This window comes from Zootoca vivipara, chromosome Z (assembly GCF_963506605.1).
Source record: "Zootoca vivipara chromosome Z, rZooViv1.1, whole genome shotgun sequence".
Classification (NCBI taxonomy): domain Eukaryota; kingdom Metazoa; phylum Chordata; class Lepidosauria; order Squamata; family Lacertidae; genus Zootoca; species Zootoca vivipara.
In genome coordinates this window covers 21,213,010-21,238,112 of record NC_083294.1, presented here as the reverse complement: position 1 = coordinate 21,238,112, position 25,103 = coordinate 21,213,010, and the positions used below count along the sequence as shown (strand labels likewise).

General features: G+C 43.6%; 1 protein-coding gene across 2 annotated transcripts; it reads right to left on the bottom strand.

The window, feature by feature from the left end:
• Window positions 1–3,585: 3,585 nt before the first annotated feature.
• RLIM (ring finger protein, LIM domain interacting) lies at window positions 3,586–24,639 on the bottom strand. Of its 2 annotated transcripts, XR_009557038.1 has the most exons (5): window positions 24,452–24,639; window positions 12,578–12,769; window positions 7,942–8,025; window positions 4,213–5,846; window positions 3,586–4,030 (listed from the first exon to the last, which is right to left on the bottom strand). XR_009557038.1 is itself a non-coding variant. In XM_060270655.1 (4 exons), exons 2-4 carry the CDS (start codon window positions 12,744–12,746, stop codon window positions 4,297–4,299), a joined length of 1,803 nt encoding a protein of 600 aa, XP_060126638.1. In that variant the 5' UTR covers window positions 12,747–12,769; window positions 24,452–24,639; the 3' UTR covers window positions 3,586–4,296. The 2 variants fall into 2 exon arrangements, 1 of the variants encoding a protein (XP_060126638.1); XM_060270655.1 differs by having other exon boundaries at window positions 3,586–5,846.
• Between the last annotated feature and the right edge of the window lie 464 nt (window positions 24,640–25,103).

Sequence of the window (25,103 nt, the reverse complement as noted above, 5' to 3'; positions counted from 1 at the left end):
TAGTAATAAATACATGTGCCTTTGATTCAGTCTTACAAATATTCTGTGCCAGTCAAATGTAGGAATTTGTGGACAGTGTGAATGGGTTTACTTTGGGCAACAAAGCATCAGGGCATGGTGAGGTAGGGTGTGCCTGCTCATACATATAAAATAAGGGCAAGTTCTTTGGAAGATATATTCCAACATGAACCGTTGCCAGGTAGTATTGTTAAAATCAGCTGTGAAACTGCAGAATGCAGTTTGGTTACCGGTATTATTGCAAAATTTTACAAGTGTGAAAGAAGATAGCAAATGTCCAGAGCAATAAAGGGCAGAGTACAGCCAAGCCACACTCATTTACCAGGACCAGAACTGGAGGTGTTACTGGTGGAGGTCACACAGGAGGAATACTGTTGCTGCCACCATAAGAAAAGGGCTACAAGCAGAATGCAAGCAGATTGCAAAGGTGACAGAACCAAAAGAACTGTGAAATCCTTCTCTCTGTAGAGGTTATCCAACCAAATGACAAGAATCTGCTTCAGTGTATTGTGCAAATTGGAAAGACACCAATCCAGGTAAAACTAGGTGACGTGACATATGTTCTGAAGAGGTGCTGTGGGCTTCTTGAGGAACTGATCAGTGTGAACACCATGGAGCATTATGTGGCACATTGTCAGAGACATGATGACATGTGGGAGGAATATGATGACCTAAGGAACAAGAAGTCATTATGCAGGAAATACAAATAATTTGGCACCTGCTGATTTACAGTGCATAGAAACATACAAGTTTGGTAGAGGTTGCTGCAAAAACAACTGCAGAATTATGGCACAGGTTTAGAGTAGATCAGACAGTGTTGGATTTCAAGTGGTGTAAACTGGGAATTCCAATTTGATATACAGTATTAATTACTTCATTTTGAGGGCACTGCAAAATGATTGAAATATTCAGCACAGGTTTGGAATGAATCAGACAAAATTGAATTAATTGCTTTAATTGCATTATGTATCATGCAGTTTTGGTGCTGCTGCAAAAATTTGGCATAGGATTGGAGGGGATTACAAATTTGGGGGGTTCATAGTCAACACAGCTCCATGCCACCAAAAGATTGCAGAAGTTCCTTCAGTTTCTGAAGCAGGGGTGGGAGAAATATAGGGATCTAAAATTAGTACACACAAACACCTCAGACAACCCCTGGCCATTTTAACAGTGAAATAAGAAAGCTGTGAAAGGCAACTGGACAAATGCTAGCCCTGCCCTCCCCTCTGGGGGCAGTCACTCCACCAGACAGCCTCAGGAAGGAAAATAAGAAGTTGGGCTCCTTACATTATCTTTGCTGGGGGCTCAACTCTATTAGGCACCTCCTGTCCCTCAGCTGTGCCAGCTGGACATTATAGGAACTGTTTAGCAATTGGCTACGTTTTTGGCTAAGCTGAGTTTTTGTTTTTATTTTACTCTTCTCTTGACTGTAAGCCTGCAGGTAGGGTTGGTCTCATTTTGACTATATGTTATCTGCTCCTGGAGTCCTTTTGGCTGAAGGGCAGGCAAGAAATGCTATAATAAATAAATAAATAAATAAATAAATAAATAAATAAATAAATAAATAAATAATAAGCAAGCAAGCAAGCAAGCAAGCAAGCAAGCAAGCAGAGAAAATAGCTACATAGAGCCTCCACCTTCAAGGGCAGTTTACCACTGAATATACTGATGGGCAGCAACAGCAAGTGAAGGTTGTTCCATTCATGTTTTGTTTGTAGGGAACAGGAGCTATATAAGTGTTTAGTATTAATCTAAGAAGCAGCACAGGTAGTTCCATCCTTCCATCCCTCCCCACCCACAGCTGTCTTACAACATGCCAAGTTCCTAAAAGCAACTTCAGCACTCATGTTAGTCCACATGTTGTGCAAAAGCTGTTTAATACTAGGCTTTGCTGCTCATACACTTGTGTTAACCATTTGGGGCCTAAAAGGAAAGGAAATCAGCTTGTTTAAAGCTTTCCTGCCTTTCTCCATAAGGAACCTGGCAATTTGCTATTTAGAAACCTGATTTCACTGTACAAGACAGCCTTTTTCTCCTGCCCTTCCTCAGCACAAAGTCTCAGCAAGATGTTTCATGCCCTATCAAATTTGGGGTGCGGTGAGGAAGGTTAAGCTAAATAAATATTTGTTTAGAGCATCTCTACCCTGAGGCTACCACTGCCATTTGATCCTAAGCAAGGGCAAAACACAAGAACTGCAACACCTGAAAGTCCATGACCTTCACTGCTTGGGAAGAAATCACTGCCAAGGAATGAGCTCTCATCTTGCCTTCTTCTGTCTGGTTAAAGTGCTGTTAAAGCAAAGGTCAAGAGCACACCTGCAACAAAGCATTTAATGTGGGCTTCACTGCATTTCTGAATGAAAATACAAACAAGTTTTCCTCCATTAATCATTTTTAATGTTTGAAAAAATGAATGCATGTCCCAACAAGATTAGATGAGTACCTCTATCTGCATTTTTTTATTTGAAAGCTGCTCTAAGTTGAAAGGTATGAATAGTCTGTGGTAGAGGAACAACCTTGCACATAAAATTTTGTACTTATTTATAATCTACCTTAGGCAGCAAAGGAGAGGGAGAAGAGGTGCTATGAAATCCTTCTCTAGCTGAAAAGGTTTTTATTAAAGAGTGTTTGCCTGTATAAAGCCAACTGAAAACTTATCTTTTATATATCCAAGATAATGCAAATATCAAGAGTCTGTAAGCAAAAGCAACACACAGTGCTGTTTTGCTCAGTAAAACTGGACTCTTGGTATGTATGGGACAGGGAATTGTTTGATTTATAAGGGAATTTCTAAATAAAGTGCCTAAACAGTTTTATGTATGGATAAATTCACAGGATTCTTAGCTTGATAAAACCACTCACTCTGTAATTTTAAAAATTGAACAGATACACTGTTAGTTTCTCTTCCACTTCAAAGGAAGAAAGTAGAAGTGGTACCATTTCGTTTAAGTTCCATTTAGAAAAATACACAAGCCACTATTTGAGGGATTTACGCTGAAAGCTGTAGGTTCCCAAAGCACAGCCAGAGCAATAAAAGTACTTTCCCCGCAGAAAACACATTGTATACATATGCCTGTAATACACGATCTGGGGGGAGGCAAACTTGTTTCAAAGCTGCCAGTAATGTAAAACATTTGGTTCTCCAGTTGTTGCTTAGACCACAACTCCCATCCTCCCCAACTACGGGCCATGAAGATTGGGGATGATGAGAACTGGGCATCCAACAACCTATGGAGGGTTAAAGGTTAGCCACCCCTGGTGTAATCAATTACTGCTTTGCAGGGTTGGGGAATCAAAAGAGGTCTGTATTTTAGGAAGAGGTCTCTGTAGCACCAGATCTTCAATTTGTGTCTTTTCAGTGGTACCCCTACACCCAAGCAGTGAACTATGAACACTCCATTTCTTGAACTATGAACATCCCATTTCTATCTGTTGGGCTGTTTTGGGTGTCATGCTGTGACTTTAATACTGATGGGGCAGCTCTTTGCTATCTTGTTCACTCTGCAGGGGAGAGTCACACCAATGCATTATTTCTAACCATAATGGTTTTCATTCCAAAGGCATTAGTACAGCAGTGCAATTAAAACTTTATTGATCTATACAAAAAGCTTTACATTTTTAAAAACAAAAGTGTGTTCATTTAAAACAGGCATAAGCAATTAACATATTTCCACAGCAAGATAAATATCCCCATTAAAACTACCAGCTCATTCTATGGCATACCATAGTGTTGGGCTAAAAACAGCTGTACAGTGGGAGAGGGCTAATATTAGTGTTATTTACATTGCCATGTTCAATACCCTATACAAGGAAGGAACTAAATCATATTTAGGGGTGGAAATTTATTGTTCAGTTTTTGTTTTAATCCACAGTGAAACATGAGCTTGTATATGTAGCTGAATGATTCCAGTCATATTCTTCACGGGGAAGAGCAGAATGTTAGGATCTTCAGCATTCACCACTCACTTGGATGGAAGAGGAAAGATGTGAACCTTGTTTGTGCTGGAATAAACTGAGAACACAGCAGGTAAGTGTCTTTGGGCAAATGTAGGGGTGTTTTTTTGCTCACTTGTTTTAACTGATGACACAAACCCAGTATTATTTTCAGGACCTTAACCAAGAAGGTTCCCACTAGTAAGGGTTGTTTAAAAAAAATAAATCATTTCGGGAGGATTGTTTTACTTTTATACCTACCACACAAAAAGTGGCCACAGAAAGGTGGCTTCTTTGCCCACTGCTAGCTCATCTTGTGCACTCAGCTCAAAGTTCACACCTTGCTTAGACAACACTCTCTCGGTTAGCAGAAGCCAAGACTGCTCGACGGCAAATTGGGCAGGTAGAGTTTTCCGACAGCCAGCGATCTATGCAGTGTACATGGTACTCATGAGAGCATGGGAGCTTCCTCAGTTTATTCCCCTCTGTGTATTCTGTAATACAGACACTACAGGTTTTCAGAGCATCACTTTCACCAAAATTTCTCATGGCTAGGTTGTCAATTTGCTCCTTGGTGAGGCCTCTGGGTTGGTCATCGTCCTCTTCATTAAGCAGAAAAAACTGAGCCAGGCTCAGGAATGGAAGAGAGCCACTTTCTTCAAAAGTAACAGAACCCCTGGCATTCCGTCCTTCTCGCCTAGCACTAGCTGTGGAAGCCCCTTCATTACTGCCTTCATATGCCTCTCCTGGTGCAGAAGGATCAGGACCTTCATGACTTGAACCACTACTATTTCCGCTGACACCTCCACCCTGCGGTTCTGCCATTTCTACATTTGGGGTTGGTGCTGGGCCACCAGGCTCTGCATCGCTATCACTGTACATGAAGTAACTGAGCTCACCAAAGCCAGTCATTATCTGCCTTAACATGGTTTGAATGGCAACAGACGTCGTCTCGCTCAGGCCTGTATTCAAAATTCTACGGATAGGAATCCTAATGGTACTGACGTAAGTTCTCACTCCTGCCCTTTCTGAGCGTGAAAATGTGCGCCTAAAACCTCCACGCTCACTTTCGTATGTCACAGTATTGTTTGGCGTCTGGGATCTTGATCGAGTTCGGTTGGCTATACTGTCTCTCTGCCTGTATTCTCCTGGACGGACTCGTCTCACTTGTAAGTCAAGGACAATAGTTGGAGGCCTCTGTCCAGGGGCTGCAGACTCTGCACTGCCATTTGTTTCTGGAGGAGCTGTTGCCTGAGGAGAGGGTCTTGCTTCAGGAGTTGAAAATAGCACTGCATTTTCACTGGGCATCTCAGATGTAGTTGTATGCTGCCTTATTACCATATGTTGTCTTGTTCTAGAGCTTCCTTCTGCTTCACTTACTGGGGGAAGGTCAGGTGTCTGAGAAGATATATTATGATGCACCCGACGTGCAGATTCATTCATTGGATTAAGGGGTGACCTACTTCTATCAGTCCTAGCTCGTGTTCTCCGCTGTTCTGGACTTCGGCTTCTTGATCTCCTCAGGCCTCTGTGAGGAGCAACTGCTTCATTTATCACTTCAGGGGGGCTAATTTCTGGTCCAGGCTGCCCTACAACAGGAGGAGTCTCAAATCTTGGAGGCTCAGCATCACTTTGGTTATTTTCCAGTTCTTCTCTGCTGGGTGGTTCCACAGATGGCTCACCCTCAGTTTCGGGATTTGGGTTACCATTATTACGATTGACGTTTATTTCTAAACTGAATCTGAAATCCCCACTGTTTGGGTTAGTCCGGCTCACTGCCCTCCAAGACTGGTTTCCTCTTTGCCCACTTCGTGTTGTATTCCCAGTCTGTCGAACTGAGTTAAGCCAATCTATTATGGAATCGCCATTAGATACATCTTCTGCGGATTCTGCACCTGCAAGACAAGAGCAACTGCCAGAGTTAGGAAACTGGAGAAACAAAACACTTTCCCAACATTGCTATGAGTTAGGGTTTTGAAAACAAGTCTGAGCCACGATACTTTCACATGCATGCATTTACTGTAGGAACCATAATGGTAATTATAAATGCACTCTAAGAGACCCTGTAAGCTCATTGTGTCTCACTAAGTTGATAAGAACAGCAAAGCTGCAGTAAAAATCATTAAGACAGGTTAACTCAATCCAGGGTGCATCCAATTCAAATGTCTATTCAGCAGCAGAAACCTTGTTAAGGTATCAGTTTTGTAAGGGCTAGGCAATATGAAAAGGTATTGTGGTACTTGAAAGCAGTGGTGGTTAATTTCTTTTGGGCTGAGGGCCACGCTGCCCATTAGTCAACTCTCAGGAGCTGCATGCCAAAATGGACATGGAGAAAGTGTAAACATTAACAAAATAATAATAATGACACCATTTTGGAGTCTTATGGAAGTCACAAGACATTCAGTGCACAGAATCATAGGAGGGAATATGCAGGAGTGATTGGGTGTTTTTTTTTTAAAAAAAAGACAATTACAGTAGTTCCCCACCCTCATTCTGGGTCCAAAAGGACCTGGGCATTGGCAATCACACATCAATTGGATGCACCTAAAACGGTCACCACCTGTACTTTAACTATGGCTGCGGCAGCAGATCCAATCTGGGCACCACCTCTTAAGATGAAACACCTGCAGCCTGGTCCTATGCACACTTACTTAAAGGCTTTCCCACTAAGGCCTGGTTTCAGCACACCACCAGGTAGGTTATCACCCATGCATGAGCTAAGAATCTTATTTAAACCAGGCCTGCAGCCACTGTATGTCCAATGTTAAGCATCCCAGTACAGAAGCTAGCTCAGAAAATATATTAGACACGTTTGTTGCCTGGAAAAATCATGTTTGAATCATTACTTCTTTCAACAAGACTTAGCTCCTAGTCAGCATGCTTTGTTCTTTCATTCCATTTATGGTTAATTGCTTCTTATAAAACATTTCAGGGATTTAATAATAATGTCATCAACAATAAAACATTGAGGCTTACAGGCTACTTCCCAGGTATGAAGTCGCATGAGAGGATAAAGAACAAGTAGCCTCAGTCTGACAGAAGGTAAAGACCAATAAAATGGTGTTTACAGGGATGTGAACAAACAAACAGATCTATTTTTTTATAAAAAAAACACCATGCCACAATAAAGCAGCCAATGGTGGAACTAAGTGTAATCCCAGGAGTACAATGATAGAATTTGTTTTATTTGACATGTTGCACATCCCTGGCTTCAGAATTTCTATTCCTCCAATTTCTAACACAATTCTTACTGCAAGAGGTTTTACCTTAGCTGATGCTGTCAGGTGGCTTGTTTTCTTGAAATCAAACCACATGGGCCAATGCACAGTGCTTTGCAAGTGCAAATGATCACTGCACCACTTGCAAACTGCAGGGTTTGGCAGGCAGCAATGACCAGCTGATTGGTGATTTTTGCAAATCCCAAATTCAGTCAGGTGGGCGTGGCCTTGCCAGAACTGTCTTACTGGCCAAATGAGAAAGCACCCACAGAGGTTTTCAACCTTTTTGGGTCCATGGCTCCCTTGACCAACTACATTCTTTCTGCAGAACCCCTGTGGGGCTCAGGAGTTCAGTTATGTCACCCCTTGCCTGCAGAGCCGGCAGCCCCTCACTCCTCCTTTGTGGAGTGTTCCCTCATCTTCCTCTCCTCTCCTTGGGAGTCCTCTGGGCAGCTGCACCTGCTGTCCCTGATTTCTGAGCTGCCTCCCTTGCTCCAAAGAGAAGTGTCTCCTCACATTGCTTCACAGGGGCCTGGGAAGCAACCCCTGGCCAGCACCAGAGGCACCATTTACCCGAGGAGCTTGTAGCCAGGGCTGTTGCAGCAAACACCTGTGCAAGCCTTTGGGAGGCAGAGATGTGATAGGGCATTAGAGGAAGGGAGGGAAGAAAATAGGGGCAGATGCCAGTGCTGCTTGCAGCAGCCCTGACCATCATTCAAGGCAACCCAGGGCTAGAGGTTTCTTTTTGCTGCTCTGAATGAATATTACATACCTCTATTGTCTTCCATGTTCTGCTGGGGTGGGCCTTCCTTAATTTGCTGCAGCCTTCTCAACAACTCTTCTTCAGTAATTTCACCTGCGGAAACAGTTTTCAAGAGGTGTTCCAGTTAAACCATGATTTTTATTTAAAATTCTGATGAATCTGATAAGCACAGGTAACAACTTTCCAAATTATCATTATCCTGGGAGGCTCCCAAGGGAAAGAAGAGAGAAAAGAAAAGTGGGGGGTGGAGGGGGGATGGCACAGACCAAGAAACAGTAAGCTATCAGAGATGCCACTTGTTTAAAGAGGTATAAGAAGTCAGGGCACATGGAGGCAGTTCTCCAAGATAGGCCTTCCGTTGAAAGAGTATACTTTCTTTGGCACAAAGGTCAGGTATATTTAAAGAGAGATCTGTGACTTCCAGGGCTGTGCAGCTCAATTGATCCAGATTATTTAGGGTCTGGGAAGTGCCCACTAGGCAGGTATGTAGCCTGTATGGTATTTGCTTGACAGTTCAATTCCTAAACTACTGCTAAACAGTTTGTGTGAGGATTGTGCAAGGATTGAAAGATGAGAGGTAGCACACACCACTACAGATCAATTTTCACATACAGTACAAGGATTCCTTATTTGAAAGCACTCTTTGCTCACATGAGTTAATAGTATAGGAACCAGGTATGCTTGCAAAGCCATGAGGCAAGACTTGCTGAGACTGTGGCTTTAAGGACATAGCTGTGCTCAACTAAGAACATGAAGAAAATGGTTGCTCCGTCACTCCCTCTTAGGAAAGCAAGCACCCCATGTGTAGACAGGCTGGATGGTAAGGGATAGAGATGTCTGCAAATCTGACCCTCACCCACCCTTGCCAGGTAGCTCAGCTAGTTCTGATATCTTTCAGCACCAGGTGAAGATTATCATTTACAACTGAAGGGTTTTATCTGGCTTTTTAAATGCTCTTCTGACCATCGCCTGGTACCTCTACCGTGTTTCTCATATTTTAAGGCATCCCTACAAAATAAGGCATGGCAGGATTTTCAAGACCTAACAAAATATAAGGCGTACCCCGAAAATAAGACATGCTGGTATGGCAGGGCACGCCATGCCAAGTCCCAACCCAGCGGGACCCGGCAAAGGTCTGAGAGGGCGGCTCCGGGAAGCGAGGAAGGAGCAGGCAGCGGCCGACAGCAAGAACCTTCCGCGAGGGAAAACGGGACGACATGCCCAGGCGAGAGACAGGAGGAGGAATAGGGCAGCGGCGGCAGCAGCTGCAAGCAGGGACCCAGACAAGGAGGCAGCCGGGAGCGCGAGAGGGAGCGCAGCCGGAGCTGGAGGGCGAGGAGGAGCCTCTGGCGTGGGGAAGCCAGAGAGCGGGCAGGCAGGCAGGCCGGGCGGCTGTGGCGGGGCAGAGGATCTGCCGGTGGGAGCTGGGAAGGAGGAGGAAGTGATGCGTGTTCTGGCTCCTCGTGTACTGCAGCGCGGCAGCTCCGCCCGGCCTGGCTCCTCCTTCCCTGGCGTGCGCTGTGCTCGCGCTGTGCTGCTCTCCCGCCGTCTCTTCCGGCTCAGCCAGAGCCGAGACAAGGACACGGGGAAGGAGGAGGAAGAGGAGGCGGGGCCTCGGCACCCATGGCAGCCTCCTCCAGATGGGAGCAGCACTACACGGCGGGGAGCCCACCCTTTGCCGGCTCGAGCTCCAAGCCGGCGGCGGGCTGCTGCCTTTGCTGGTTCCTGCTCAGTCGGGGCTCGGCAAAGCGCGCACTTTGCCAAGCCCCAACGGAGCGGGAGCCGGCAAAGGCAGCAGCGCACGCTTTGCCAAGCTCCAAGCCGGCGTCGGGACGCAGCAAGAGCTGCAGCGCGCACAGCTTGGAGCCCCAACCCGGCAGGACCCAGCAGCGTGCCCTGCTGAAGTGCCAACAAAGTGCACAGCAGCCAGTTCCGGGCGCCGAGCCACAGCAGGAAGAGGAGGTACCGTAATTTATTTAAAAAAATAAGACACCCCCGAAAATAAGCCAAAGGCTTATTTTCTTGAGTAAAAATGAATATAAGACATGACTTATAATATGAGAAACACGGTACTTACGAATTTAATGCGTTCCGAATGCACATTCGTAAGTCGAAAAAATTTGTAAGTCGAATCCCATAGGAATGCATTGGGAGAAAACATTTGTAAGTCGAAGCAACCCTATCTAAAAATTCGTAAGTAGAAAAAATCCTATCTAAACAGCATCCAAGATGGCGGACGGAGCTCCATTCATAGGTAGAAACATTTGTAAGTCGAGTCATTCGTAAGTAGAGGTACCACTGTACCTCTATTCTGTTGTGTTAATCTTTATTTTAACTACAGCATATCAAAATTTTGTACAACTACTTTGTGAGGTTGTATACCTGAAGAACAGTAAATAAAACATAAATTGAGAGGTGTCTGTTTTGTCTCAGAAAAAAAGCAGTGCGCTCATAAGCAAATGAGAAGTGAAAGGAGAAATATCCAACTCAATAAAAGTCAGGCATACCATAGTAGTAAGAACAAAAGCAAGCATTCTACTCTACACTGAATAGCTATCTTCAGATGTAACATTAAACTATGATTTAGTGCTACGTCAATGATCTACAGCTGGAATCCCCAAACTGCGGCCCTCTAGATGTTTTGGCGTACAACTCCCATGATCCCTAGCTAAGAGGACCAGTGGTCAGGGATGATGGGAATTGTAGTCCAAAACATCTGAAGGGCCGAAGTTTGGGGATGCCTGATCTACAGGAAGGCTGAACAAAGCATGAGTCTTGTGGGCTCCCCCTTTCCACACCACCTAAAGGAGGGCTTCTGCAGAGATTAGTTTCACTTTGTGAAGAATGTTGGCTTGTTGGATCATACAAACAAGGAATTCCAGCTTACAACAAACTCTAATACGTTTTGAAACATGACAGCTTCAAAACAAGGGTTATAAAGGTGGCTTATTACACTGGAATGGTTCTTTATAGGACGTATGACAAAATTCTTATAAAGTGAAAAAAATCTCCACAGAAGTTCTACTCCCAACAAGAGGGAAGGCAGCTCACCTGTGTAGTGCTAAACCACACTTTAGCATCATAAGCCAATGTGGGTGGTATGTAGTAAGATGGCAAGGAGGAAAATAAAACTACTGGCTCAGATGCTGCTAGACACAATATAAAGGTGGAAAAAGCAAAACCTCAGCATGCCAGAGATTGTTGAAGTGAGACACCACAGCTAAATATTTAAAAAAAGAGTCAACAGTAGAAGAAGCATTACAAACTGAACCCAAAATGAAATTCCAAGACTGAGAAGGAAGCATGACGAATCAAAGATAGGCAATAGTCCATAACAAATAACAGAAAGAGAAAAGGGAAAGGAAAAATTAGAACTTGACAGCAGGGTCTGCACTAAGGGAAAGGAAGAACCAGCAACATAAACTGGGTTTATGGGGGAAACTGAAAGAAAAGAGCACGAAGGAGTTTACAAAACACCTCCAAAGGGAACAACATAACAAGAAAATAGAAATGATATTCAATTTATGTTCAGCTACCAATCACAGTTAGTCCAAGACTCACAAAGGTGTGCAAAAAGAAGTAGCGAGGAGTGACCTGCAATGCTCTGAAATACCTGTTTGAAAGTATATTGTCTGAACAGACAAATAAATGGAAGCAGGGTGGAGTGTTGTATAATACAGGCTGTAATAGGGGAGATAGGAGGGAGACATTTATTCTAATGAAGATACCAGAAGAAAAACAATAGAAAGGGTGACCAAGTTCAAAAAATACAAATGCTGAGGCCAAAAAAATGTTTCTAAGACAGGCTGGGGGGAAAACACTAGAACGTTTTTGCCAAATGCTAAATAGCCACAACAAACCTGAGTGGTGACGTGGATTTGTAAGAAATATAAACAGCTGGAAAAATGTCAATAGTGAAAGAATGGACATACGTTGCACTTGTGTACACAAGCTAACAGTCCAAATCAGCACTGATTTTTAAAAGGTCAGCTTACGGAAAAGAAAAAAGCTAAACAATGCATGCTCATCAAGAAAAAAGAAAAGAAAAGTAGAAGGTAGCTGGTAGGGTCAGGAATTGATGGATCAAAACAGTTTTGGTTGACCATCAGTCTGTCAAAAAATTTTGAAGCACCCCAAGCCCACACAAGGATGGGAGACATGAGCAGTTGCAGGCAGTGGTTTTTGCCATAGAGAACTGTCTGGAGAGGACTGCAGTTGTAACAGGTGGTCAGAAGTAGTATCTCTGCCCTGCCACTAACTAAGCTTGCTTCTCATCTGCAGCAGGGCTGGGCGAGTGGGGAGAGGAGCTGCCTTCAATCTTTTAATAAAGTGAAGCTGATACCTGCACAGTAGTGCTTTCCCCCTTAATTGTGCATCGCTTCTTTGAATTACCGTATATCATGGTCAAATGCCACCAAGACAGCTGACCAGCAGGGCCAGCACTAGTGCCTGGAGAACACAATATGCCTTACATGTAGAAAGCAAGAGCCCTTCAGAATACCATGTGTAATCAATTTTGACATAAGCAATTGTTTTCAACCCTTCTTTCTGAGTTAAGAGCTAGTAAATTTTGATCACATCTCAGTGGCAGAATTTCCACACCTTAAAAGGATTTTAATAGCATCCAGCACATGAAGTAACATACCAGGGGTGCCTAGCAAATTGTTATCCCTCATTAGCCTGTAGTCTTCTTCACTCAGATTATTCACGAAGTGATAGAAAGCTTCTTCCCGATCCAGGCGGTCCAGCTGACTCCGACGCTGTGCTTCAGACTGAGCAACACTTCCTTTATTATTAGAATCTGAGCTTTCCATGTTGATCAAAGTGGGGAAAATGTCTACAAAAAACAAAACAGTCAAATTGTTTGGAGAACCATATAATCCTGTCCCTATATACCAGAAGAGTTAAGTTTTAATCTATGGGTGCAACATAATTTTATAGAAACATTAAAAAATTACAGACTTAAATAATGGTTAAATAATGGTTCTGTTTCTTAAGTATCTCAGACTCTTTTTTAAAAACCCAACCCTAATTATCTAGCCCAGGTCTAGATACAAAGTGGGCTCATACCAAGTAGGCTGTAAGCACACTTTGACACAGAAACCCACAGGCCACACACTGCCTTGCTGTGGGGGGAGCCCAAAATTTGACACCCCACCCCCCAAATCTCCACTAGTGAGGGTTTGGGAAAGAGGTAGGAGGGCTCTAGGACCTTGTCAGAGCCTTCAGGCCTCCTTTCCAAAGCCCAGCATTTCGCTTACCAGCTTTGGGAAGGCAGTGTAAAAGCGGGTTGGGGTGGGGGGTTCAAATGTTGCTGAAGGCTGCCAAAAAAGGCCCAAAGTGAAACATTCAGACCTTTTTATTCTCTTGCCTACAAAGGTCCATATAGTTAAAGCTATGGTTTTCCCAGTAGTGATGTATGGAAGTGAGAGCTGGACCATAAAGAAGGCTGATCGCCGAAGAATTGATGCTTTTGAATTATGGTGCTGGAGGAGACTCTAGAGAGTCCCATGGACTGCAAGAAGATCAAACCTCTCCATTCTGAAGGAAATCAACCCTGGGTGCTCACTGGAAGGACAGATCGTGAAGCTGAGGCTCCAATACTTTGGCCACCTCATGAGAAGAGAAGAATCCTTGGAAAAGACCCTGATGTTGGAAAAGATTGAGGGCACTAGAAGGGGACGACAGAGGACGAGATGGTTGGACAGTGTTCTCGAAGCTACGAACATGAGTTTGACCAAACTGCGGGAGGCAGTGCAAGACAGGAGTGCCTGGCGTGCTATGGTCCATGGGGTCACGAAGAGTCGGACACGACTAAACGACTAAACAACAACAACCAATTTTATTGCCCCTTTCTCTTCCTATTTATACAATTTTAGCCTACATTTTGCTGCTGGCTATAATAAATTGTAAAAAAATATATAAAATTGTTGCACATTCTTACTTTTTGTTACTGGCTTTGGCATCATAAGTAAAAGAGAATACCATGCAGAACAGTGAAAAAATATGCAAAGGAAGATCTGCATGATTTGTAAAGATACAAACATATTTAGTTTTTAGCTCACAGTAAGCAGGGCCCTAACTGTAGTAATCTATTCCATTAGTCAGGGGCCATAAACGGAGGGCTTTCCATTGTCTACTATGACCAGAGGACCATGCTGCCAACCAGAAATCACTTGACATGCCACACAGCACTGTCATCCAAGCCTAAGCAAATATCTTTTGAGAGAAGCACCAGAAAACCATCACAATTCTCCACCAGATAGGTCACTTAGCTCCCATCAATTTATATTCCTCAGACTAAATCAAAAACACCCAAAACCACAAAATTAGCACAACATAACTGAAAAGATGTTTGAGGGCTTATATGCGGTTTCTGCAAGCAAACTGCTTAGTGGAAAGAGTTTTAATATATCCTGCAACCAAATATCCAATCACTTCTTCAAACTACAGCTGCTAGCAGTCTGCTAAATGTGAAACATGCACACAATAGAAAAAAAAATCAGGTTCAAAATAAAGGAAACAGAATAATACAAAATAAAATGAGGGTCAAAGTAGACAATTGTTAGCTCCAAATCTGTGCCCTGAAGTGCAGGGTTTTCTTCTCCACAAATTGGAGCAGGGGTCTAAAGCGGATCACTTGGGCTTTAATCCTTTGCCCCCTGCTATTGTCCCCACCACCACCAGAAATTTGATGCAAATGGGAAGCCCCCCCCCCCCGCCGCTGATGCAAAATGCTCTAGCATGGCCCACCAATCCATAGTTGGGACAAAGGATTAAAAGCACCCCAACCCCCCAAAAAACAAACAAAAACAAAGCCCCAAACTTGAGGGCATTACCATAACTACTAGATCAGGTGACCATAAATAAAAGTTGTTTGAAACATGCCATGTAATTTTTCATATGAGATACAGTATTTACAGCAAAATTATTGCCTCAGCTATGACCCATCCACCACCTATGACCCTTTCGGGAAAGGAATAACATGGGCACTGTAATCCAGACTGGATTACTGCAATGCTCTGCTGCAGGGGTTGCCCTTGAAGACAGCTTGGAAACTTCAATTGGTCCAAACAAACTGCAGAAGCTAGATTAGTGGCTGGGGTTTCATTTAGATCTCAACACAGCCTCAACAGCTGTATTGGTTGCCAGATCATTTCTGGACCCAATTCAAGGTGTTCATGTTAGTATTTAAAGCCCCAAACAACTCTGACCCCAAATAGCTCTACACACTTTATCATGTGTTAAGATTGGCAAGATCTTGGTACTTCTGCCCTCAGAAGCTTGTGTGTCTGTGGCCCAAGAGAGGTCATCATTCTCTGTGTCAAGTCCTAATTTGAAAAACTCCCCTATAGAGGCTGGAAATCTGGGTCCTGCTAGGCCTGCATATGCATCACACCCAGCAGTTATGGTATGTTTTATGCACACTGTAGAGCAGTCATGATGGATCAGAATGGATGGCACTATGTCACAGCTGAAGAAACTGCTTAGAGTCGACTTTTGTGTATATATTTGCTGCTTTCAATAAGGGTCATGAAGACCTTGGCATCGTTTGGAGTGGCTGTAAAAGGAGCCATGGTGCCAACAGAAAAGTTAAGGTACTGTATAACGTGTTTCGGCAAACCAGCACTAGGTATGTGTCAAAGTTCCCTGCGTGAGGAACAGCTGATACAGCAGCGGCCCTAGTTGCCCATTTTTCTGCCTCCCGGATACATGGTGGTAATTCATTGTCTACATCTTATGTGGGTCTGCCCACAGGAACAATAAAATTAATGGAAAAACTCAATGGAAAGGTCCAACCCCCTAGTTCCATTGCTAATCGGTATAAAAGGATATAAAATCACTTTGACTGATTGCTTTGTCAATTATACTTATTAATTCATATGCAAAACATATCCAATTGCCCTATGCTTTAAATATATTTTTTCCATTTTTTTCCAATTCTATTTTCTAAGTAACGTGTTTTGTTTCATTTAAATTGTTAAAGCTTTGTATATCAATAAATGGATTAATTTAAAGTTACACTCTGTAGTCTGTGGGTTTTGTTTTTTTATTACTTTGTATGCTTTCCTTCCTGTTCTACTTTATAATGTACTTTAGATTGTTGTAACGTGCCCTTACACCTTAGGGTGAAGGGTGAGTATTAAAACAAAACAAAACAATAACAACATATTCTTCCCCTAAGGAGTTCATGTAATGTACAGTTCCCTCACAACAACCCTGTGAAGTTGATCAGAGCAGGTGTATTTGACTGGCTAAGTGGCTCCTGAAGAGAATAATGGTTGAGTAAAGATTTGAATCTAATCTTCCCTGGTTTTACTCCAGGTGTGAGAAGTCTCTATATGAAACATCTTATCAGTTGTAAAAATCAATAAGGTATGAGTCTTCTATTTCAGGCAATCAGCAGTGCCACCAAACTCCATAAGTACTGTAAAACCAAAGTGCAAAACAGTGTTTTTCAACATTGTGCTATATCATCAGCTAAACATCGTGATATACTGATATATCACAATGTCTGAAATAAGGATGGAGTTATGTAAAGGCTTCATAGTTTTTCCCACATTGTGATTTTTGTATAGCGTGTGTGCGCACGCACACACACACCCCCCAGGGGATGCATGGCCTGTTTCCTGCAGATCCTGGATTTCTGTACCAAGCCAGAAGTAAATACAAAAATGACAAGCAAACAAATGCCTATGTAAGTCAATTGTGGAATAGCAGTGACAGAAAACAATTTTCCTGTTTGTCACCTGGACAACATTCTCAACCCACATAATTAGGGAAGTTGCTCTTTCCAAGCCTGTGGTTTAGAATGAGTAAGTAAGAGATTAAAGATATCTGAGGAGTGAACTTCTTTATAGAGCCCAAATCTCCTTTCCTACACACGCTCACATGGAAGAGTGAGGCACAACTGCCCTACAAACTATTTTATTACAGAATATCTAACATGCAACACTGAGAAGCAGTAAGAGTGCAGTACATATTTTTCCCTTGGAAGGTGGTGGACTCTCTCTATTGGAGGTTTATAGGCAGAGGCTGGATGTCCATTTTTCATGGATGCTGTAGTTGAGTCCACCAAAGCTTGCACCTTAATAAGTGTCTTAGTTTTTAAGGTGCCATAGGCTTTTATTTTACCTAGCAATGAAGCCAACACTAATGGAACAGCATTGCTGGCCAGCAAAAACTTCGGCATATACTTAAGTGGAAGTGTTCTAGAGGAGCAGGGAACACTTCCACTTAATTTGATTCTAGACACTATCCAAGTTCCTGTCACTACCCTCCCTATCTCCCTCAATTTAATATCAAATGGTGGAGCTCAGAAGAAAAATATATATCAAAGTTGTTTACAACGCATTAAAACATCAAATAAAACAATCCAGAATAAAACAAATTCAAGCTTCAATGAAAATATTTCAGATCCTTCTCTAGGTGACATTTTGCTTTCCCTGTATTGATTTATCTACTTAATTTATATCACTGCCCCATAGCAAAAGTGCTCTGTGAAGCCAGTGTGGTGTAGTGATGCTGGACTAGGACCTGGGAGACCAGGGTTCAAATGTCCACTCAGTCATGAAGCTCCCTGGGTGACCTTAGGCCAGGCACAGCCTTTTAACCTGCCTCACAGGGTGATTGTAGGTAGAGATTAACTGAGGAAGGGGTGAACCATGTGCTCCACCTTGGAAATAAAGGTGCGCTATAAATGCAATAAGTAAGTTCTTCTGCTTACCTGCTTAAGAAAGCTGGAGAGGCTTATCCAGAGGGAGATGTCAGTTGCCAACCTGGCATCCAGAGATCTCCACATGGTCACAATTGGGCCCACACCAGGAGCCAAATGCACCTGGTGCCTGGCTAATTTCTAACACTGTCTCGGGGTCATGGGTTTGAGCCCCACGTTGGGTTAAAGATTCATGCACTGCAGAGGGTTAGCCTAGATGATCCTCATGGTCCCTTCCAACACTACAATTCTCTAATATTACCATATTTATAAAGTATTTTATACTATTCAATACGTTAGCCATCATGAATTCTAAAAAATATCTGATATCATAGACATAATTATGTCTACATAAAGGAATTGTCAAATTCAACTTCTTTGAATTTGAGAAGCAATTTAAAATGCAAGACCTTTTTTTCAGCAAGAGGGGAAAGTCAAGTGACACTTGACAATGATTCCTGGAAATACAGGTTGCAGTGTCCAGAACAAGCAGTACCAGATTCCACTTTATAATACCTAACTGCGAGGTCAAAACAGGATCTTTAAGTGTGCATGCACACGAAAGCTCATACCAAAATAAAAACTTAGTTGGTCTTTAAGGTGCTACTGAAGGAATTTTTTTATTTCACAATATTTAAGTCTCTACAAATCACAAGGCCTTCTCTCCAACATAATTATTTTAAAATGTCTTTGAACTATTAAAAATACAAAATTTTAAACAAATTAAACTTCCAAAATTTTAAACTTCAAGAATTTAAAATGTCAAAACAATGCATTATATAAAACAAATAGCAACAGTGTGAGAACACAAAGTGCAGAAATAGTTTTGCCATTTATTCTGCTTATATGAAACCAAACAGAAAGTACAGCATTCTCAAATACTGGCTGAAAAATTCCACCACTATAAATGTTTCAGGAAAGCAGAGGTCTTACAATTCTCATTAGACCCAAAGGTCTCTGAAGAGTAGGTTCAAGTGGCAGTGACATTGACCTGTTGTTTCACCTTACCACCAATTTTACTCCCACAAGGGTCAAGTACCCCCTGGAGAGGAACAGTGGCAACCAAGCCCATTCTAAATGTCACACACACACACACACACACCATGAATGCCAATGAATACTCAGACACCATATCAGAATCAATGCCCAAAAAGCAACATTCCATAAGTAAGATCATGCTAGACTATACGTAGTATCAGACCCTCTTAATACAACCTTGTAATGTGTGTATTCAGTTGTTGACATTAATCAATGTCTACTGTTATGTTTGTACCTTTGCTAAACATCATTAATGCTAACCATGGTTTGAAACTGGATTGCAGAAGCCGATTAATGCTTCATTGTGGTTAAGAAAAATTGAGACGGCGGGGAGAGAGATGGCCTGCTTATCTCTTAAGCACAGAGCTACAAGTGATGCAACCCCTCACCCCAGAATTTACAGGAACCACTCAAAGCCTGGAGGAACAGCAAAAAGAAAAAGTGCATATAAAATGCTAGAACTACACTGCATTTTTAGTAGAAACCGTAGCAGCTGAAACAAGCTGGACAGGGAAAAGACAGCAAGTAGTAACTGCGAGAGGAACTGACAGTTGTACACTTCACTTGCCTAAAGCAGTTTTAACTCACTCCAGAGGCACCTCCCCACTTGTGCCAATGCCATTATTCCCTGGCCCATTCCTTTCACCACAACCTTCACAGTTCTCCATGCATTAGGGACAGAACTTCTGCAGCAAGGACCCTTTTCAACTGTATGATTTAGAATCAACCCATGATGTCAAGAATGCTTTGATGGTGTTTCCTGCTTGGCAGGGGGTTGGACTGGATGGCCCTTGTGGTCTCTTCCAACTCTATGATTCTATGATTCATGATGAACCTTCTTGCTGTCAAATGCCCAACCTCCAGTGAATAGAGGGCTATGGGAGCAGTGACATGAGGAAGACTTAGGCAGTGGATCCCTAAACTTCCCTTCCAACACAATGGTAATAGGGTTTACTAGTAAATGCTCAGCAGCTACAGCTATAGGATTTACATCTACAAAGTCTCATATACATAATGTCAACTTATAGAGCAGAACTTGAGTCCAGTTGTAGGTGAGAAATGTCATTTCCACACACACATACCCCCACCACAGAAAAGGGAAAGCCCTACTTGTACATGTAGGGCAACTTCAAGAGGATCAAGCCATTGTGCTTTTAGGCAACATTATTAGTATTAAAATCTCACCACCTCACTATAATAAATCTACCATTTAGGATTGTTCTTGATCCACTCAGTCTAGTACTGTAAAGGTATCCTGATAAACACAAAATTTAAAATATTATTTTTTTAAAAAAATAATACATAAATTGTGGATGTAGAGGCATCAGTTTCAGTTAAGTATTCCAATATGGGTTCCTAGAAAGGAACAACCCACTTCTGTAAGCCTCCTCCTTTATATATAAGCATACTAGTAAAATTTGCCACCAAGGTTAAGTTTTTGAGACTTGCAGTTTTTAGATTAAATATTAAGCAGGAAACATTTTATAAAGTCCCTAGCAGCAAAAAAACCATGCATATCATTTTCTGACCACACAATACACAAAATAAGAGGACAACTCTTCTCTAACCTGGAAAGTCAAATCACACAAATATATCCCAGAGTTTTTATAACTGCTCCAAATTAAACACTGGCATTATTGGTGATAATTTTTTTTCTGAGCTTGGCAGGAAGTGAGACACAGTACAGTTATACCTCTGGATACAAATGCTTCTGGTTGTACATAGGTCGGGTTACAAGCTGCGCTAACCCAGAAGTAGTTGCTCCCGGATGCGAACTTCTTCCCTGGGATGCGAGTGGAAATTGCGTCGGAGGCACGCGCGCAGTGGGAGACAAGCTTTCGCTAATGGCTCCTCATGCTAAGCACAGTTTTGGGATAAGAACGGACCTCCGGAGCGAACTAAGTTCGTAACCAGAGGTACAATGACACCTCTAAAGGAGAAATAAAGCTTAACAGTTATTAGTCAGTAAAGAACTGGTTACTCCCTTATCATGGCAAACAAATATGCATAGACACCTTTACAGTAATCTCTCTTTCATTCCCATTTGTTTTTACCCATACCTGAAAACCTGGACAGCTCCTGCCAGTCAGTGTAGACCAGGGGTGGCCAACTTCCAAGAGACTGTGATCTACTCACAGAATTAAAAACTGGCAGTGATCTACCCCCTTTTGGGGGATTCAGGTCAAAATTGTTGAGCTTTTTCTAGGAAGGAAAGCCCTGTTTTTGGTGGTTCAGGTCATTTTAGGGGTGCAGGGCAAAGATGTTGAGCTTTTTTTAGCGGAGCCAAAGCCTTTTCGCTTCTTTGGGGGGAGCCAGTGATCTACCAGAGATGTCCAGTGATCTACTGGTAGATCACGATCTACCTGTTGGACGTGCCTGGTGTAGACAATACTGAACTGGAGGTACCAATGGTCTGATTCAGTATGAGGCAGTTTCCTATGTTCCTGACTTTAAGATACTGGAAAGTCTCCTCCCCTCCAACAATTTTACCCACTGTCTGCCTGCCCCTTATCCTTGAAGGTTCCTCCCACAAGCCATGTCAATTCTCTCCCTCTTTAAATCCCACCACTCCTGTGAAGGCTTTTAGCTCGTCTTTATTTCACATCCCCAAATGGAATAAATATTATGGTATGGAGCAAATGTGTGCAAATACAGGTGTTATTCTTGCCTCCCCTGGTTGTATGTTCCCCCAGTTCAGATTGCAGGATGCTTTGGGCAGTCTGAGATTCAACTTTTTTTTCTTCATTTGCCTGTGTAAGGTATAATACACAATGATGTCATCATATAACAGCTTTCTAAAAGCTTGGATTGGACTTTAATATTGACTATTAAAGATTGTAGTATTTTACTTTAAAGGTAAAAAAGGGTAAAAGACCCCTGGATGGTTAAGTCCAGTCAAAGGCGACTATGGGGTTGCGGCACACATCTCGCTTTCAGGCCAAGGGAGCCAGTGTTTGTCCATAGACAGCTTTCTGGGTTATGTGGTCAGCATGAATGAACCGCTTCGGGTGCAACAGAACACTGTGATGGAAACCATAGCGCAAGGAAACGCTGTTTACCTGCCTGCCGCAGCAGTAACTATTTATCTATTCGCACTGGCGTGCTTTCGAACTGCTAGGTTGGCAGGAGCTGGGACAGAGCAACGGGAGCTCACCCCGTCGCGGGGATTCAAACTGCCAACCTTTTGATCAGCAAGCCCAAGACGCTTAGTGGTTTAGACCACAGTGCCACCCGTATCCCTTATTTACTTTAATACTTCTCTGATCATCAGTTGAAGCCAGTTGCACTTTCTTCTCCATGCCAACATTTGGAGAAGAACAGCTTCTTTACATTACCTGTACCACGAACATAACTAGCACAGTAGATAAGGCAATTAAAGAAGGCACCTCAGGCCAACAATATAACTGTCACGGACCCACTCTGCACATTATGAAGTAATCTAATCCCGAGTTTTAACTTTGTTCCAGTTAGAATCAGGTAAAGATTGTCTGAAGTTCATCAATATAATTGTAAGTGAAAATCCAAATATTCTGATACAATGACTTGAACTTTATGATAATCAAAGCTCAAATTAAAAGTCAAAGGATTTTCTTTTAATTGTTCCTATTTTAAAAGCTGCATGGTTTCTGTTGATCCACCCCAGCCCCCCACAATATCACCTGCCAAAGGCAGTAAAAGGTACTCTGTAATTGAGGTTAGAGTATAAAACCTCAGAAAGTGAAAACAAACGTAGCATTTTGCCCTTCCTGACAGAATTATCCAATAAGCATGTTGAGATTTACCCCAGAGAGATTAATGAGAAATTAATACATCTCTAGCACAGAAAAAGGAGGACCAGATTTCTGGGAGTAAGAACATCAATGAAGCACTAATTCTGGGTGGGATTTCCCCGCCAGGACTATGAGGTTCAGTGAACAGCAATGGCAAGAGGAGGTGTAATGATATAGCAACTAACCCCAGCGATACCCTACTTGAAACTCTGTCTAAATATTTAACTTGGGCTATGACACAACCTTGATGGCAGAAAGTGAGGAGGAATTAAAGAACCTTTTAATGAGAGTGAAAGAGGAGAGCGCAAAATAAGGTCTGAAGCTCAACATCAAAAAAACTAAGATCATGACCACTGGTCCCATCACCTCCTGGCTTTAAATAGAAGGGGAAGAAATGGAGGCAGTGAGAGATTTTACTTTCTTAGGGTCCATGATCACTGCAGATGGTGACAGCAGTCACGAAATTAAAAGACACCTGCTTCTTGGGAGAAAAGCAATGCCAAACCTAGACAGTATCTTAAAATGCAGAGACATCACCTTGCCGATAAAGGTTAAAGCTATGGTTTTCCCAGTAGTGATGTATGGAAGTGAGAGCTGGACCATAAAGAAGGCTGATCGCCGAAGAATTGATGCTTTTGAATTATGGTGCTGGAGGAGACTCTTGAGAGTCCCATGGACTACAAGAAGATCAAACCTATCCATTCTGAAGGAAATCAACCCTTGAGTGCTCACTGGAAGGACAGATCCTGAAGCTGAGGCTCCAATACTTTGGCCACCTCATAAGAAGAGAAGACTCCCTGAAAAAGAGATGACAGAGGACGAGACAGTGTTCTCGAAGCTACCAACAGGAGTCTGACCAAACTGCGGGAGGCAGTGGAAGACAGGAGTGCCTGGTCACGAAGAGTTGGACACGACTAAACGATTAAACAACAACAACCAACCTAAGAACTCATTCTTTACATCTTCAGGTTACAAATGCTTCAGGTTACAGACTCCGCTAACCCAGAAATAGTACCTCGGGTTAAGAACTTTGCCCCAGGATGAGAACAGAAATTGTGCTCTGGTGGCGCAGCGGCAGGCCCCATTAGCTAAAGTGGTACCTCAGGTTAAGAACTGTTTCAGGTAAAGAACGGACCTCCAGAACGAATCAAGTTCTTAATCCGAGGTACCACTGTACTCCCCCTTCCCTAAAAAGGAAGATCAAGCTACTGATTATGCCTTTTGTACATGGGGGAGTGTAGCATGTCTGACAAGGGACTCCTGCCTGGCCGAAACCCCTGGGAGCCGCTGCCAGTCAGCGTAGACAATACAGTTCAGTAAACAACTAGTTACTCCCCAATCAAGGCAAGCATATTGTGAAATATATCTTCCTCATTTCTAACCAAGGCACCTTCATAGCCATCCTTCTGTCATTCACATTTGTTTTTACCCATACCTGAAATCCCAGAGAGCTGCTGTCAGCAATGCGCTACATGGACCGAAGACCTGATCACCAGCTCAAGTCAGTACAGCGTGAGACTCTTAATCCGGAGGTCGTGGGTTTGAGCCCCACGTTGGGTGAAAGATTCCTGCATTGCAGGGGACTGGGCTAGATGGCCCTCCTGGCCCACTTCGAACTCTACAATTCTAGGAGTCGGTATACGACAGCATTTCTATGTTCCTAAAGGAAAACCTCCACCCTGGGCAAGCCAGCAAGGCCCACCGGTCACAGCGGACCTCAGCCAGGGCGAGAAAGAAATCGAGCAGCTCACGCGGGTGGGTAAATAGGCGGCGGCTGAAAGGGCCGGCAGGGGCCCCGGCAGGCCCCGGCCCCGCTCTTCACAGCCTAGCCCCGGCCTAGCCCCGACGAAAGGGCTCCGGCTGCCGTGTTCCCCGCCCGCTCCGGCGAGAAGCGGTGCGGGTGTGGAAAGACCACCGTTGTCAAGCCAGGCTTGGCCGACTCTCCGCGGCCAGACCGGTGAGCCCGCCAGGGCGCCCGCTCGGATCGGTCACTCACCGCCTTCCTCCTCTTCCAGCTCGTCCGCCGCCCTTCCGGGGTCTCCGTCCGGCGATCAGCCCCGCAGCGGCCTGAAGCTCAGGTCCGTCACGTCCAGCTCCCCTTCTTCTTCTTTCCCCCCCCTCCTCCTCGTCGTCGCGAAAGCCCCAGCAGCGTCTGGAGCCCGACCCCCGACCCCTCCTCCTCCTCCTTCTTCTTCTCCCTTCCCTCTCCCGTCCCTCACTCAGGCGGCCATCTTACTCTCCATTGTTACTAAGGAACTTGGGGGCCGGAAACGGTGCGCTTCGGCGGGGGAGGGAGGGGGGAGGAGTAGACTCCGTTGGCTTTCGACGGCGCGCGCAACAGAGGAAGTGGCGCACTTCCCCCGCCCTTCACCTCAGCATACCTCAGATCCTCTCCAGCGAACGCATGCGCCTCTTTAGCGTGATGCGTATGAGGCCGAAGGGACAGAGCATAGAGTCGGGAAGACTGGAAGGGAGGGAGCAGACTTCTACTCGCAGGTCTTTGGGGGCGTCCATTTTTAATAGGAGCAAAACCAATTAAAGAGGAATTGGGAGGGGGGGTCCGTAATTATAACCTTCTTTTTTAAGGAATTGAGAGTTGGGGTTTTTTTTGAGAGAGAGGGAGTAAGCAAAACAGGTCGTAGCATACT

Bases quoted from the DNA above. Each gene is read 5' to 3' on its own strand.
- RLIM (XM_060270655.1), bottom strand. From the start codon at position 12,746: ATGGAAAGCTCAGATTCTAATAATAAAGGAAGTGTTGCTCAGTCTGAA. The intron at 8,026-12,577 runs GTATGTTACTTC...CTGTTTCCGCAG, and splicing joins CAATTTGCTAGGCACCCCTG to GTGAAATTACTGAAGAAGAG. The intron at 5,847-7,941 runs GTATGTAATATT...CTTGTCTTGCAG, and splicing joins GAACATGGAAGACAATAGAG to GTGCAGAATCCGCAGAAGAT.